Source organism: Coturnix japonica, chromosome 9, assembly GCF_001577835.2.
Source record: "Coturnix japonica isolate 7356 chromosome 9, Coturnix japonica 2.1, whole genome shotgun sequence".
Classification (NCBI taxonomy): Eukaryota; Metazoa; Chordata; class Aves; order Galliformes; family Phasianidae; genus Coturnix; species Coturnix japonica.
In genome coordinates, this window is record NC_029524.1 from 11609029 (window position 1) to 11625216 (window position 16188).

Here is a 16188-nt window from a genome sequence, read left to right on the forward strand (position 1 = left end):
AGTATGTCCATCCTGTGTGCTTGCACATGGCATAGAAAATTTAACTTTTGCAACAGAAGGAAAGTGTTCTGTTTTGTTTTTTTATTATTACACCAGACCCCATAGGGTAGAATTATAGAATCATTAATGTTGGAAAAGACCACTAAGATCATCCAGTCTGACCGCTAACCACGTCCCTCAGTGCCATCTCCACAATTCTTGAACAGCTGCAGTGGTGGTGATTCCTGACCTCCCTGGGCAGTCTGTGCCAGCGCCTCACCACTCTTTCAGAGAGGATTTTTTTCTTTAGACTCAACCTGAACCTCCCCTGGTGCAACTTGAGGCCATTCCCTCTTGCTGTTACCTATGAGAAGAGGCTGGTCCATGCCTCACTCCTACCTCCTTTCAGGGAGTTGTATAGAGTAATAAGGTCTCCCATGAGCCTAGTGGAATTGTCCATTATAATAGTTGATAGGGTACTACTACAGGTTGTCCTCTTCCCCATCCTTGTATCTGGTATTTCAAGTTAAGTGGGATTTTTTATTTTTTTTTCCCTGACACAAAATGAGACATTTACTTCTATGCTTGTTTGAGGTTTTCTCCCATGTTTTTACATTGTTGTAATAAGGCTTAAAAGTAAGAAAACTTACAAGCTTTGAAATCTGTTCCAGAACAAACAAGATGAAATATTCATTTAAAGAATGACAACAAAAGGCTTTAACTTATTCAGAGACTTTTAATGATTTGATTGCTGAAACTGTTCTGAGAACTTGCAGAGTTTTGATTAATGCCCAAATGCTTGCAGTAGAGGAAAATGTTTGCATCATAAAACTACTTTGGCCATCAGTCACCTCTGTCAGATGCGTGCCCTTCAGCTTGCCTGCCTGCCCACTTGCTTCCCTACTCTGCAACATGTTGTAGGAGATGCTTTGCCATGCCTGCAAGCCATGATTGTGAGCTGTGGGACCAAGAGAGCTTGGCAGTGCTTTTCCTACTGTCATACAGTGCAGTGGGATTATTGGTGTGCTCTTTTAGCATGCACTTGTGGAGAAAAGAGAGTTTTGGACATGGAGGTACTTCCAGGTGGAACTTCTCCCCACTAATTCTGGGTGTTATCACCCCGCTGCCTAATGAGTGCTTTGAATGGTCTGTCACAAGTTTTCTATGGAAGATAAATTGGCTGTACAGAAAGAATGATGATGCCCACCTTGCTTCATTATTTGCAGTAGCATGCTCCATTTTTCAGTGGGGGAAAAATTAGGGAAGGGAAATTGCTTGTAAATAGACTTGTTAATTACAGAGGGTTTTAGACCTTGCCAGTAGTGCGAAATTGATTGAAATATAGGCTTGCCTTGGTTACTGTGCTTCTCAACTGTAGAATTATGTTGTAATGTAGCTCTTTGGTGCCCAGTAGCTACACTGGGGCATGTTTGTCTCCTCTTGGAACTGTAAGAGTAGTGCACTCCTTGACTCTTGTTCAAAGACCAATACTTACACTGAACTTTGTATGCATCTATTGAAGCCCTCTGCTTGCTTCCTATGAAACTGCATAAACGTAGGCACTGATTCGTGTAAGGCTTAAGCACACATTTTGATATTTCATTGAAGATGGTGCTTATAACTGCAAGAAACTGTGCAGTTTCTGGGAGTTCAACAGATCTCTTGTGATCTCTACAGCTGTTTGCAAGGAAGCAACAATTTACTTCTTTTTTACTACTTTTCTCTCCATATTTGCTTGAAATGTTTTCCTCTTTAAAAGGGGATCAACAACCACTTTTGTCTCATCCCTTCTGTAGTAATTCACATAAAGGAGGCTCTTGAGAAATATCTCATGATGGAGTTAAATCTATATGTTACCTGGCATGTGTGTGTCTAACAGGTCTCCTTGGAGAGCAGTGTTGGCATTGAGTTGTCTTGTAGCCATTACGGGAAGACTTCTTTGTGCTATGCTTGCTATAGTGTCATATGTAGAAGTTTGTAAATGGTCTATAAAATGAATCAGTTTGAGGATTATATCCTTACAGTCAGTTGGAAAATGGGAATGCTTCATTGTACTCTGTCACTCAGTTCTTCTTCTCCTCTCTGCCTACTGCTGGGTCTCCTCTGGGCCCGAGACCTCGAATGAAGCATTCCCACACTTCTGCTGGACCCTGTGCTCATTTTTCCTCACCCTGAGCTCCCCAGGGCAGAGTCCAGTGCTGAAGCACAAGGTCCTGCAGCACCTGGGTGCTCTTGTCCTACAGATCTCAGTGGGAACAAAGGCATGCTAATGCCTGAGTGTTCAGTGCTGACAGGCCTCTCTTTTGAGCCCCTTAGAAATTCAAAAGCTCGACCATACATAATGGGTATGCTTACAGGGAAAGGTCTTTCACTGAGATCCAGGGGCTGTTTGAAATCGAGCAGTATGAAATAATTGGCAGGAAGTGGCTGCAGTGCTTTAGTCATTTGGATGGCAGTAAAACTGAGTTCTGAAAGGTCGTATGTTCTGTCCTATCTAGTGCTGCTTCTGAATGAGGAGCGGAGCTTGTGTCAGGTTCTGCATCTCCTGTCCGTTTTAAAAACTGCTTTCAGAGTCAAAGCTATGGCTGCAGATCCTTCACATAGCTGGAACAGGATTTGTTTCCAACTCAGCATTGGGGTGGGTTGGCTCTAGGGCAAGAAGCAGCAGAAGCCAAACGAGCTGATGTCTCAGTAACGTTTGCTTTTCTTTCTGCAGCCCTTTTCAACCTAATTCCTGTGGGTCTTCGTGTGGTGGCAATCCAAGGGGTGAAGGCAGGCCTGTACGTTGCCATGAATGCTGAGGGCTATCTCTACAGCTCAGTAAGTACTTGCACCCATGGTGGCTGGATTTTGTAAGCGGGAGGGAGGACTTGGAGGCAGTCCCATATTGGAAAGCCTGTAAAAGCAGGAATGGTGGGAGCTGCTGCAAAGCCGTGCAATATTCACTTCAAAGTGTCTCTGCGGAGCTTCGTGGTGATGTTTCCTGACCTGTGAAGATATACTTTGCATTCCTTTGAGTAGTTACTTAATGTAGGTCACGTTGTAGAGGAGGTTTGGTGGTTTGCTGGTTATATTCTGGTTTCATATTTGTGAAATGGGATGGACTGAATGGAATTGCTTTTGAATTGCACCCAGAAAACTGATCGTAGCTGGTGCTCTGATGGGTCATACTCAGCTTATGGCTAAGGTGTAAATCCACTGTAATACACTGACTTCATTTAAATGGTTCTGGACTGTTCTGTTGGCAGTGCTTCAGTGGAGCAGAATTACCCTGTATTTGTGTGGTCTTTTTAATGCACATAAAAGATAAGTGAGGCATTTTTTACTGACTAATTCCCCTATAACTTTCTTAGATGGCATGAAAGGGCATGAGGTTACTCATAAGATTCTCATTTGAAGTAAGTAATTGATTTTCACATTGAATAATTGATTCAGTGATTTATTAAATATGGCAGCCCTTTGCCAGAAATTTTTATGCTTCAAATAACTTTGCTCTAGTTCTACATAGTAAGTAGTGATAGTTAATAACACACTTCTCATTTCTGTGCTTATGATATCTTTAAAGCGTATAGGCAAGATTCTAATCTCATTTCCATTTGTGTAAATTTACAGCACAGTGATTCTGCTCTTGTCTCAGCATTTACCTTGCTTTAAAAACGTACGTGAGACTGGAGATGGGACTGCTGAAAGTACAACAGTCTCTGTGATGTGGGGCATAAATGTTGATTTCCCTGGCCTGTCCGCTGTGTGCCTTCCCATAAACCCATGGACCATGCAGTGCTGTACCATGTATGCAGACAAAGACAATGCTGTGTTTCTGATCAGTTTTAAGCCACTCACGTGGCTGGGATTTCCCCCGTTCCCTTGGGAGCTAATAAAGCTCTCTTTCCCCAACAGCTCAGGGTAGAAAGTGGCAACTGGATGTGTTAGTATGCCTGGCGAGATAGGTCTCAAAACTGGCTGCTTGTCAAGAAGAGACAGAGAGATCAATCTGGATCTCTATGGATGCCAGACGCTTCCTGTTCTTTCATAGTCCAGTAAACATAAATGACTGCCTCTAAACAAGTTACGTCGCTTTACTAACAATGAAAATCTTCTCTTCTTGTAAAGTGATCAGAGTCCTAAGGGTAGATAGATAATACCAAGATATTTGCTATTCATGTGAAGTGTCTTAAAGTGCTTCAGATCGTACGTTATTCAAATTAGAGTGGTTTCATTCCCAGCAACTCTGCGTATCTTAAATAGGACGATTAAGCAGGGAAGACTAAGGATATGCTTTGATGGCCAGTGGTAAATGAAGTGCACCTCATTAGCCACCATGGCTTGACAGCATCCAGTTCTGTCTAAACTAATACAAGAGTGAAGCTGTTTTTCATGAATATGATGTAAGGTTTCTGTTTGCAGCAAATGGATGCTATTGTCCCATCTCTGCTTCAGTGAGATGGAACTTCCTAGAATGGATTTCTTTCTTTTACTGTCTGGTGTCTCTGTCTTACAGTCAATAAATTCACTGTGCTTTGGAGCAGTCCCCAAGATAAGGAAGAAGATAAGAAAATCTGTGGGTAGTAAAGCTTGTTAGAAGCAGGAGGCATGGGTCTAGCCCCTCATAGCTTCAAAGACAAGGGATTAGGCCAGGGTCCTATAAAAGAACTGTATATGGCTGAGAAGAGCTCAGCCTGTCCAAGCAGTCTCTTGGATGCTGTAGCATTCCTTGTGGGGCCAGATCCCACCCCAAGCCAACATTTGGCATGGCTGTTTCTGACTCAGAGACTGTGCTGGGGAATTGCTTTGGCAGCACTGACAGTCTGCTCCCCTCTGGGGCGAGCCAGCTGCGGCCATGCCGCCTGGACCCGACTGCTGCCCACACTAAGGGACATGTTGTCCCTGTTCCCTTGTTCAGCAGACCCTAAACTACAGCTTTGGACTAGCTTCCTTTGTTGTTATACTTGCACCTGCTTTTTCCCTAGCTTTTTCTGAGAGACTTCTGAAAAATGGGTCAATATTCCCCATAGATACTGTTCACTCACGCAGATCCATTGATAAATGAACTTGTCCTGCTGCTTGGCTGCCTCACCTGCTGTCTGTCCCAGACTAGCTCTGCTAGGACTTCTTGTAATACTCTCAAAACTGGAACTGCTTTCAGATAAAACACAACTGTCTAGGGATGTGCTGCTTCTTGCATTTTTCTCCTACTGTAGAACCCAGGTTTTCTGCAACTGTAGTTGAACACATCACCACTGCAGGGTTTGATTGTTTGGGGTTTTTTGATAGTATTTGATCTGTGTGTGCCAGCTGGGACCTTGGCTGACATCCCCTGTTCTGGATCAAACCAGAGGCTATTACCAGCTTGGTCTTGGAGATGATTTGTGCCAGCTCATTTCTCAGTGTGGGTTCTTGAATGAATGAGTTTACAATAAGCAGCCCTTGGAAAAAGTCTCCCCAGCACCAGCCAGTGCTGGTTCTCTGCTGCCAGCCTTGGTGAGAAAGCTCTTTGCAGAAACTCAGTCCTCCCCAAGGCTGATGTGGTTGACCACATCCGTACCTCTGGCAGTGAATTTCTTTGTCTCTCCTGTGCAGTTAGAGATGAGCAGAAACACTGCAGGGTTGGTTTACTTGCTGCCTGCAGGCAACCATAGATCCCTAGCTAGCTTTACAGCTGGCTAAATGTGTTAGATGCCAAAGCTCACTGGCTTGGGAATCAGCTGTTTATGACTTTTATGGATTGTTTATTTATACTTGAGACCTGCTTTTTCTTTTTCCAGACTAGCTCATTGAGGTCTCTGAGGTCTGCTGTGGAATTAGGTGCTGAGTAGGCAAGAAAATCAGGTCTTGATCTGAGGTGCTTGCCTCTGTAGACAGCTGGATGCAGAATTACTGTCCTCACAGCAAGCTTGCAGAGTCATTGGTGGGTTTGCGCTGAGGTTTGTTGTAATATGGAACAGCTGTCAACTCCCTGGTGGTGCCCAAAATTTTTTATCAGCACCTGTTTTGGGGAGACATGCAACCCTCCTGAGAATCCTCTGTTGGTATTTGATACCAAAGCAGCAACATAAAAAGTGAGTGAAGGGCAGCGTTTCTACTTGTACTGTCTCAGCTCTTGGGAAGCTGAGACCAAGGGCTGGTTGTTGCAGAGGACAGGAAAACATAGAATAAAGAGGTACGTCCCGCTCCAGTGAGTTTACAGCCTGATTGTAACGGGAGAAGACACAGAACATGCTCTCCTGTCTGTCGATCTGCAGTTAATAGCTTCACTACTAAATTAATTCCTACTTCCGTATAACCTTGCTAAGTGAAGTCGAAGCTGTCCCTTCAGTCTCAACTCCCAGCTTTCTCTCCATCACTTCTCTTACGTCTCAGAGGAGTATGGGGATGGGATCACCCCAAAAGTAGTTTGGCTGAAAGGCAAGATCCTTTAGTTTGTCATGGGCAACATGTCCCCAGGCCCACCCAGTCACGCCAAGTATGCCAGTGTTGCAGCTCTCCATGTGATATGTCTAATTCAGTGGCATTGCAACTGGGATTGGTTTTGCCCCAAGTGCATAATGCTTCTCTTCTAAAATGTATTGCTCTAACATACTCCTTGTTGTTTAACTCAGAGTTCTAATTATTTTTGAAATGGCAAGTCATGGTACATAATTTATTGGGAAGACTGAGAAAACCCTAACAGAGATGGAGAACGCAGGGGGGGGGGGGGGGAAATTGGGTTGCTTACCAGGACTCAGTGTGGCTTTACAGTATCAACCTGCAAGTTGAAATGCTGGAATTAGAGCTTGAATCACTTCAAAGATTCCTGCTAATAAGGGAATGATTATGCACAATAAAAGAAAATATCCAAACAGCGCTGGAAAAAAAAAATTGAGTCATGTTAAGAGCTCAGTGTCTTTTCATTTTCCCTTTCTCTGCTTTTTTTATTCTGCTCTATCATTTTGCATAATAAACATGTCTTGCATAATAATAAACAAGCTTCTGGGGAAGTATGTATATTAACTGTATTTTTTAATCTGCTTGTGTTGCTGTAACTATTTCACTACGACTCCTCCAGGGTTGCTGCACTCTTATTTACATCGTTTCAAGGTCAAGGGCTGGAATCAATAATGCTGCGTTCTCTACCCTAATAGGTTTGGGGTGTTAACCTTCTACCAATGGCGTTTCTTTAATGCCTGATTGAACTCAAGCCCAGTTAGGCAAATCCATCAGAAGGGCCAATGCATTGGGCAGGTATCCTGAACATTTGCAGGCTTTGTAGATGAACTTGCTGCTGGGGGGGATTCCCTAGTTTACATGGCTCATTAGGGAGCCAGGTCAGCAGAGACAGAAATGTCTCCAAAGGGAAAGCACAACAGGAGCCCAATTTATGTGCTTTTAATTTCCTCCCAGGGCATTCACTCTACTTCGTTGGTGGTTTTAGAAGGTTTGCTGAAAAGAAATGTTAACAGGGAGATGTAAAATGCCTCCTGTCCCCAGGCTTAATCATTAATATGGAGTAAGTAAAATGGATGCTGGGGGCGAGCAGTTGTGCCAGAAAAGCCAGCCCCTGGGAGCAGATTCTTGCCTTGCATCGAATGTTCCTAAAATACAGCTGATGAGAGACCTGGTAGCATGGAAACCTGTAAACACATCTGTCAATAGCCAGGCAGTCACTTTACTAACCAATGAGGTGCTCCACCTATGTTGCTTGGCCGTTCTCATCTCTCAGAAGCAAAGTGGTGCTCCAGCTTTCTGTGTGCCCTGGCATTGAGAGTTCCTCTGTCCTACATGAGACTGGTGGTAACTGAGCTCAGGGGATTGTTCAAGATGTGGTGGCATGGTTGTTGTGTGTGAGAAACCAGTCCGACCTCACTTGGCAACACCTCCTGGGTTGCTAGTCAGACAGGGAGGCTGGCAGGAGATCTGGTTGCTGTAGCACTGTGATTTTGGGGGCAGGTTTCCCATCTGGCAGCTGACTGCAGAACTTTGCTCCCAGGACTTCCCTAGTGGAGGATCACAGAAGGGTTCCTGGTTGAGGCTGCCACTCTGTGTAGGGTCAGGCTTGGCTGTATTCTTTGTTGAGAACAAAATCAGTAGCAGCAGGACATAATTTGTCCATGTTCATTGCAGGGAAGTTAGACTAGATGGTCTTTTAAGGGCCCCTTCCTACTCAAATGAGTGTACGATTTTTCTATAATCCTGTTTTCTTAGCTAGCTTCCATATTAGTCCATGTAATTCTATGATAATAGTGCAGTTTATAAAGAATGAAGATGCTTTTAAATAAAGCTTGTCTTCATTTAGTCTTGGTTCCTCAGGACATTTAATAGCATGTTATGTTCCGTGTAACGCCATCCAAAGAAGCAGGAATGGGACATTCCCCTTGCAAGCAGTGATCTGTCAGTATAAGGATGCATTATGGTCTCTTGCTGAAATTTGATTTTGGAAGAAAATCAGGGAAAAATACACCAGTGGTTCTGACTCATCTCATTTTGACACTTCCCCAAAGTAATGATACAGATCCCCATACTGAAAGGATTTTGGTGTGTTTTATATTGCTCTACCATTTCTAATAAAATCGGAACAAAATATTTAGATTTTGGTGGAGCGTTATAATCCTACGTGGTCCCCTTCAAGGAAAGGGGGATGTTAAAGCACTGAGGAGGGCAGGGCTCCTCTGAACTGAGGAAGGCAAGATTAGAAATCTTAAAGATGAATCGCTGTGATAGGTGCCATCTTCACAGCCTTCCTTCTGTGTGAGTCCAAGTGTGTAGCTCTAGTTTTGATAAGGAGGTAGGCATAGTCTTTGGGGCAGGCACTAAGCAGCAGCAGCAGCAAATGGTGAGGTAGCAGAAGCAGAGGTGTTGATGAAATACAGTGTTCTAGTTGGATTTTGGAAGGAAACTCTAGAAAATGTCCATACTGAGAATAGGGAGGTGTGCAGGGAACCCTATAGTTAGCAGAGGTGATGTGAGTGGAGCAGCCTGGCAGTGCTTGGAATATAACACTACTGCAGATGTTCCTTGGTTGCAGGAATGCCTGTATTGCTATTGTGGGTATCTGGTAACAGTAATTTTTGAGTAGTGTTGATAGTAGGTGATTTTTAATGTCCCTCCCAACCTAAGCCATTCTGTAATTCTATTAAAAATCATACTGAGATTGGTGCTTCATCTCGCTGTGGAGCTGATGTAGCAGAGCATCGCCAAGGGTTGCTCAGTGCTGTGCTGTATTTGTTTCCTGCATTGCATTTGTCAGTGTTCACTCATAAGAGATGAGTGCTGGTGACACAGGTGTCTGTCAAAAAGGAATTAAACTGAGAACTGCCAGTCTTATTGCACCCAGACCAACCAACTCTCTGTCAGGAATGTGGTCCACAGAGACAACAGCTGTCTGTGCTATGATGTGTCAAGTTGTAGTGACATGAAGCCTGGCAAATGGAGTTGACAGGTCATGGGGAAAATTTCCATGTTCACCATCTCCCTGTGAGCAGCCCTGGGGCTGTGTGTGCTTGGCTCCTTCCATGCAAGGACCCAGTGGGGCAAATAACTGCTCTGGTCCACAGCGTCTTCAATGGCAAGAGGAACGCTGGGTTCTGTTGGTGTTGATGCACTTCTCCAGCCCCTATGAGTGATCTGGAGAGGTGGTGACAGCACAGCTCCTCCTTATAGACTTTTCTTTGCATTCTGCTGGGGAATGCAGAAATGGGCAGGAACTGAGCTCATCTCCCCAGGACAATAATTTGCTTTGCCCCGAACTCTCCAGCCTGCTTTGGTTTTTAATGTCATTTCTCCCATGTCTGCTTTGTCCATAAATAGGGATGATATCTGTTTTTCATGTGTGAAATCTAGATAAAATTCCAGCTTGCCAGGAATAGCAGTGAGTTAATTAACATTTTGTTTTGTGCTGAGGAGAGGACAAATATTATTCTTCCTAAGTCCAGACTGTGTTTGATATGAAAGGAACGAGGCAGGTTTTGAGAGAGGATGTGTTTGTCTGAGGTCAGGTGTGTGTTAATGAACTGATTCCGATCTCCTTTCTGATAACACCCAAGTCAAATATAGAATGGATAGAACTTGTGAATGGCATGCCTTTGCCAAACAGTGACTAATGGCTCTGGAGGCGAAGGCAGGAGATACGACAGTCATAGGCAGGCTGAAAAACATGAGAAGAAACCTTACTGACTGTGCATGTAATTATAACTGGGAGCCAAGTGATAGAAAACTTATTAAATGAGGAACATTGTTGGATTGTAATGTGATTTTCCAGAGGAAAGGAGAAGAAGTTCAAAATACTTGGTCTATTTCAAGACAGATTGGCTGAATCTGGGGAATGTAGTGTACTGTAGCACAAAGGCCTGGATGGGAGCCTGGATTTGGGTTTGCTGTGAAGATACCATCCTGACTAAGCACTAGCAAAGCAGAAATAATTTTTGTGAAGTCTCTGTACCCTGGGAGCTGAGTTCAGGTCCCATAACTTTTCATTACCATGAGTCCCAAGACACAGGGCTGGCTTTTGGTTCCTCTAGCTGCATGGCACAGCAGTCTCCAGAAGCTGGAGTAAATGTGCTCAGCAGCAGTTTGGGTCCTGGCTTTGGAGCTGCAATGGGCTCAGCAAGGAGATGAAGCTTTGTTGCTTAGGGGCTGGGAGAGCAGCAGAGACATCAGAGGCAGAGCCCATCCTCCCCCACCCCCTGAGAGCACTGACACACTGTCTTATGGAAGGCTGAATATGTGAGCCCCAAGTGGATGTTACTGACATTTTTCAGATGTGTCAGTTGTATATTCCTGGGGTATTTAATTACATTATGCAACTTGTACATTTTGAATGGATGAATAAACAAGGTAGAATCCGAGCTTCAAGTAGCATTTGTCAAATACTCTTCTGTAAAACCTTCTTTTCTTATTAGTTTTTTAAAATCTGGAATGGCACATGAGACTCAAAGATGGGCATGAAGGATTTGAGGTGTAAGATTAGGAGAAAGTGAGAGATTTTGAAAATTCCAGTAGTAGAAGGCGAATCATAGCCTGTTTTACCTCATAAATAGGAAGAGAAAACCCTGACTTTGTTGGATGGGATGGTTCAGAGCAGAGTTTGGAATCATGGTCTGGTTCTTATTTTTCAAGCTTAAATGAAATTTCTCTGCTTCATCAGCAATCTTTCTGAACACCTCACAGGACTGGAAGACCAAGTTATTGTGGTCAGAGTTGTACCCATTAGTTCCATTTTGATGCATCCTTCCCCTTTCTGCCTGCAGTTAGGCTACATGTTTAATCTTTTATTTTTGTGACTAATTTCAGTTACTTGAGGTTTCACTGTGCTTTAGTTACATCATCGAAAGGCTTTGGCTGCTCACCTTGTTGTTTTCTTCATTTTTCCTTTTTCTTAGCTGCTCCTCATTAATTTTCTATCATTTTTCTATCATTGGATTACATAACCGAGAGGAAAGATTTATCTCATTGGGTGGATATTATTGCTTTTGGTTTATTAAAAAGGGCTCCTTTTGCACTTCTGACGCCATCCTTTCTTGAGTGGTGAGAACTACTTGCTGTGGCAAAGCTTGACAAGCCCTAAAACTTTTAAATTACATAGACACATGCATATGAATCACAGGTTAATTTGATATTTTGACATGTCAGCCGCTGGGAAGGCAGTCAAGAGACTCTGTAAGCGTTCTGCTACCTCTGACATGCTGATGGCATCTGAGGTGCAGAGAACCAACAGCTTGGGGAGCAATGGCAGGCTTTCAGACTCTTTTCTGTGAGTTATCTGAATCCCAGGAAGTATTTTGCTATTCAGAGCAATGCACTTTCCAATCCCCCGAATACATACTTAGGCACTGACCCTATGCTAAAAGCTTTCCAAACTATGAATACCCTTGACATAAATAAGATATGGCATGAAGATGATAAGTCTTCATATCTCCCCACCATTTTCCTCCTGAGAAGACTGAAGGGTTGACTTGTCTTTATAGGAAGCTTCCTTGGCTGGCTGCTCTGAAGGCTGCACATCAGATGCATTATTGATAGCAGCGCGTGGGACTTGAAGGCATACATGCACATGTTACGGACTCCCAGATGCTATATGGAGCACTGCAGAGGAATTACTGCAGCTGGGCAGAGGTTGTCCACTCCTCTGTAAAGCCTTGGAGACAGAAATTGGCATGAGTCTCTTGTACAGCCTTTTCTCTTCCATCGTTTAATCATCATGAACATGCAGTAGGAGAGGGAAGAAAATAGAGCTGGTGGGATAATGAACTGTTAGGTGAGGAATCTCTTCTAAGCAAAAGTGGAGAAGGACAATTCTCTGCATCCTTGCTGCAGTGCTCCAGCCCTGTGCACTCATGCCAGGCATTGTGCATCTTTGAAGGGACTGCTTCCTGTTCCTGGAGGGTTGAGCTGAACACCAGCCGGGTCAGAGAATGCTATGCTGCTTCAGTCTCTGATGGGAGCACCACTCATATACTGTCAGCATATAGCAAGATCAAGCCTGTGCCTGTCATGTATTAGGTAGAGAGTCATTAAAATGCAGTTCTTTTGCCTAAAGCTGCATCCTCTGATTGGCCTTGAGGGACGTGCTGGTCTGAGGGCGTCTGGGTCATCTGGATCATGGGCAGTGGGAGGATTTAAGTCAGCTGGAGTTGCTGAGGTTGATGGTGTGGGTTCCAAAATGAATGTGTTATCATTTACCTGTGAGTTGTTCCTGGACTCTCCCACGCTCTCAGATAATTCTCCCTCACCCTGGAAAGCTGCAACACATAGCAAAGGAAACTGAGCACAGAGGAGCGATGTGTCATGCTGAAGGTCATGTGTGGAGACTGGATTAGTTCTTCTCTTCTTCTTCATCCTAATTCTTTGCCTTAATCTGGGGCTTTCTTTTGTATCATTGTGGTTATTCAGGAAACTGGTGCATCAGCAGCAGCACAACTTATGTAGTATCTTGAGCCTGAGCAAATCAGTCTGCTTTGAAGGCTGCATGCTGTGTAGGCAGGGCTTGCTTCTCTCTCTCCATCTTCCCGTTTCATGTCTTTTTTGGCTCCTCTGCGGTTATGTCCCTCGCAATCTTCATTGAGGATAATGGGAACAGGCAAAAGAACCTCAAGAGAGTCTTACGCTGCCAGCCATCTTCTCCTGTACATCTTAATACTGTACGTCAAGTACAGTTGCTCAGGGCTCCACAGATATCTCTTTTTCAGCCATCCAAGGAGCTGGAGCTGTTTACAGTTTCATCTTCACAAGATGGTGAGTGGGGTATTGGAAATGGCTCCTGAGGAGCTCAGGACTACAGCAGTGCTTGGGAAAGAATCACAGGAGTGGAATGGCCAGGTCTTGCATTTGGAGTAACAAAATCACAAACTCAACAGTAACTTCTCTTCTGTGGCTTGTTTAGTAGTGAAAGCCTATCCTTAAGGCACCATATCAGCAAGGCAATAGTGATAGGAGCACTCCAACTTCTGTGCTATTCAGAGACGTTTCAGATTCTGGTATCTGTGGCACTTAGTATATGTAGAGTAAACCCAATGGTGTTTGGCTGTCATAAAACTGAAATGAATACATTTACCGTTGGTATATCTGGGTCTGTGGTCTGCCCTGTCCTTTGGGTAAAGTCCAGTGAATGTTTATGTGTTCCTATGCAGATGCAATCTTAAATTAGTACATGAAGCAGAAAATTATTTGTTTTAAACATCAGAAAGGGAATTTGCAGTATTTTTGTTAATAATGTTTTAGGATTTCAGCAGAAAGAAAATGGTAATTGCATAGAAATAATTAGTTTGGGAAATTGAAAATCATGATGGGTTTTTTTGAAGTCAGAGCAAGACCTACTTTTCCATCAGAAATCTCAAACTGAATCCCACAAAAAGAGAATTATCCTATTTATTAGAAAACAGAGGTGTAGAAAAGAGCAAGATGGCTTTTCTTTGTTTTGTAACTCCTTAGATGCAAAAGCAGATGAAGTACCTCACAGCCCCAGGGTCATGCATCATTCACTAATTCCAAGGGTTTCCTTTTAATTCTCCTGCAGCCCTGCAAATGTGTGGGTCGCTGCATTCCAAGTGTGAATGGCTCAAACTTCTTACTCTGTTTATGTAAAGAGCTCTGAGAGATGATTTCTTAAACTTAATTTAATTACTTTTACATATTTATATATATGTACGTATAAATATATATCTATCTCCAGGAGTTCCTTGCAAATAAGCCCTTTGTGAAAGTTTATTATTCAGATTTGGAATAGTGGGAGGAAATCAATTTCCTCTTTCAGAACTACCTTTTTTCACCTACTCTATTTGCTTATCACTCTCTGCTTTGTCAGGATTATTCTAATCAGATTTCAAATATGAAGAGAAAAAAATAACAAAAATAATTCTCCTCTTTCAGCTTTTCAGTAGACTGAAGTAAATTAAGACATTTATCAGATTCTGCTCACAGGTACCTGGTGTGGCTGGGGAAAGAATGTATGTGTTATTCTCAGGGGAGATGCCAGAAGGGAGGACTGAAACCAGCCTCATCCTGGGGGTAATTTGGCCAACTCTGTGTTCTTGAGCTGCCACCTGCAAGTCATGCATGTGGACACATCCCAAACCAGCATGGCGAATGGAGAACAGATGCCTGCGTTGCTGCAGGTTGTACCATAGGAAGCTGTTCTGAAAGGCAGCCAGACCTGCCAGCCTGGTGCTTCACCACCAGCTCTTTCACTGAGCTGTTTCAAAGGGGAACCAAGTGTCCGAATTGCTCGAGTGGTTTTGCAAATCTGTCCTCAGCCTAATGCACCAAAATAACAGCTTGCAGCAAGGCCAGCACAGCTTCTCTGCATACAGCTTTTTTCTGATTTGGCAGCTGTTTGAGATCCTTGTTTGCTATACATATGAAGACTGATAGCACTCATGAGGGGGCTGTGACCTTGACCATCCTCCTGTTCTTCCTCAGTTAGCTCATTACAAGTTCCTAAATAGTCATCAGGGTTTTGGCATGAACTACTATGAAAGTGTATTTCTATACATGCTGCCCCAAGGAGCTGGGCTCACCTTCAGTGTGTGATCTGGGCACACTGAAAGAAGGTTGCTCTGATATTTTGCTGGCCCCTTGTATGGCAATCTGAGTATTTCTATTGACTTGGACAGAAAATAGATCTGTATTGGATAGGTGGGATCTTCTGGAAAGTGTCTGGAAGATGGATTTGATGGATTTGTGTTCATACACAGAAATAGGACTGTACTCAGGCTGTTGACAGCCACTGATTGTTTTGAAGGTCTGGGGCACATTAATTTTGGCTTTAGTAATGAAGTCAAGATGTGGGGAAAAAAACAGAAGTATCTCTGCTTTGCATATGGAAGCAGTTCTTGTACTTAGGGTGCTAGTGGGTCAGTTTGTGGGGTCCAACTCCCTGCTCTGCCACAGACATTGTGTCTTGGCCTCAGGCCTAGTCACTTTGGATTCAATTCAGGTGCCTAAACCTAGACATCTATCTGTGATGTGCCAGCACATCCTACCTGGCCTCCAGAAAACCATGGCTTTTCCATAGGTCCTGTGTGCTTTGTGCCAGCCCTGTGCATGTCTTGCACAACACAGGACATCTCAAATTATACCAGAGACTTACATTTAGGTAAGTAAATCAAGCCCTTGATTTCTCTGCCTCAGCTGCTCACCTATATGGTGGAGATAAGATTTCTTTCCTACTCCCACAGTGACAGTGTGGAGATAGAAATGTGCTGGTGATTGACAGGCACTCAGATGCTCTGTTGAGGGCACTGTGTAAGAGCCCGAATAGATAAGAGTGTGACTACATGACAGCATGAGGGATTTTATTTATTTATTTATTGCTTTGTTTTTTACCTCAAAAGATTTTCTCCTTCACATGTCCTTTTTCTATCAGGATGTTAGTGCTGTGAAACAGCAATGAGCTCAAGTGAGCTTCTCACACCTGAAGTCTTCCTGGGGTTGACGTTCCCCCAGATCTGGCTGTATTTCCATCTGAGTTCAGCCACTCTTGCCCCGGCTGACCTGTTTGCCCCAAGTTACTCAGCCACAGAAGGGTGCAAATGCCTCAGCAACATTTGGAGGCAGCTTCCATTTGGGACATCCTTGTTACTTATTAAAAATGAAAAGGTAGAAAGAGGCTTGTGGTTTTCAGATCTGCCAAGTTGGAGTGGTGCGGTGAAATAGGGAAATCACAGTTTGACTTCAAAATGGAACGAATTAACCTGTCACCACCTGAGAGAATAAACTGGGAACGTAGCTATCTTATTTTTC

General features: G+C 43.6%; 1 protein-coding gene across 4 annotated transcripts in view; it reads left to right on the plus strand.

Annotated features, from left to right (window-relative positions):
* FGF12 (fibroblast growth factor 12) overlaps positions 1 to 16188 on the plus strand; it is a 183783-nt gene that overhangs the window by 123445 nt on the left and 44150 nt on the right. For all 4 annotated transcript variants that reach the window (XM_015871733.2, XM_015871732.2, XM_015871731.2 and 1 more), the window contains one exon: positions 2696 to 2799. In XM_015871733.2, the coding sequence (XP_015727219.1) occupies positions 2696 to 2799 (104 nt within the window). The remainder of the gene's footprint in view (positions 1 to 2695; positions 2800 to 16188) is intronic.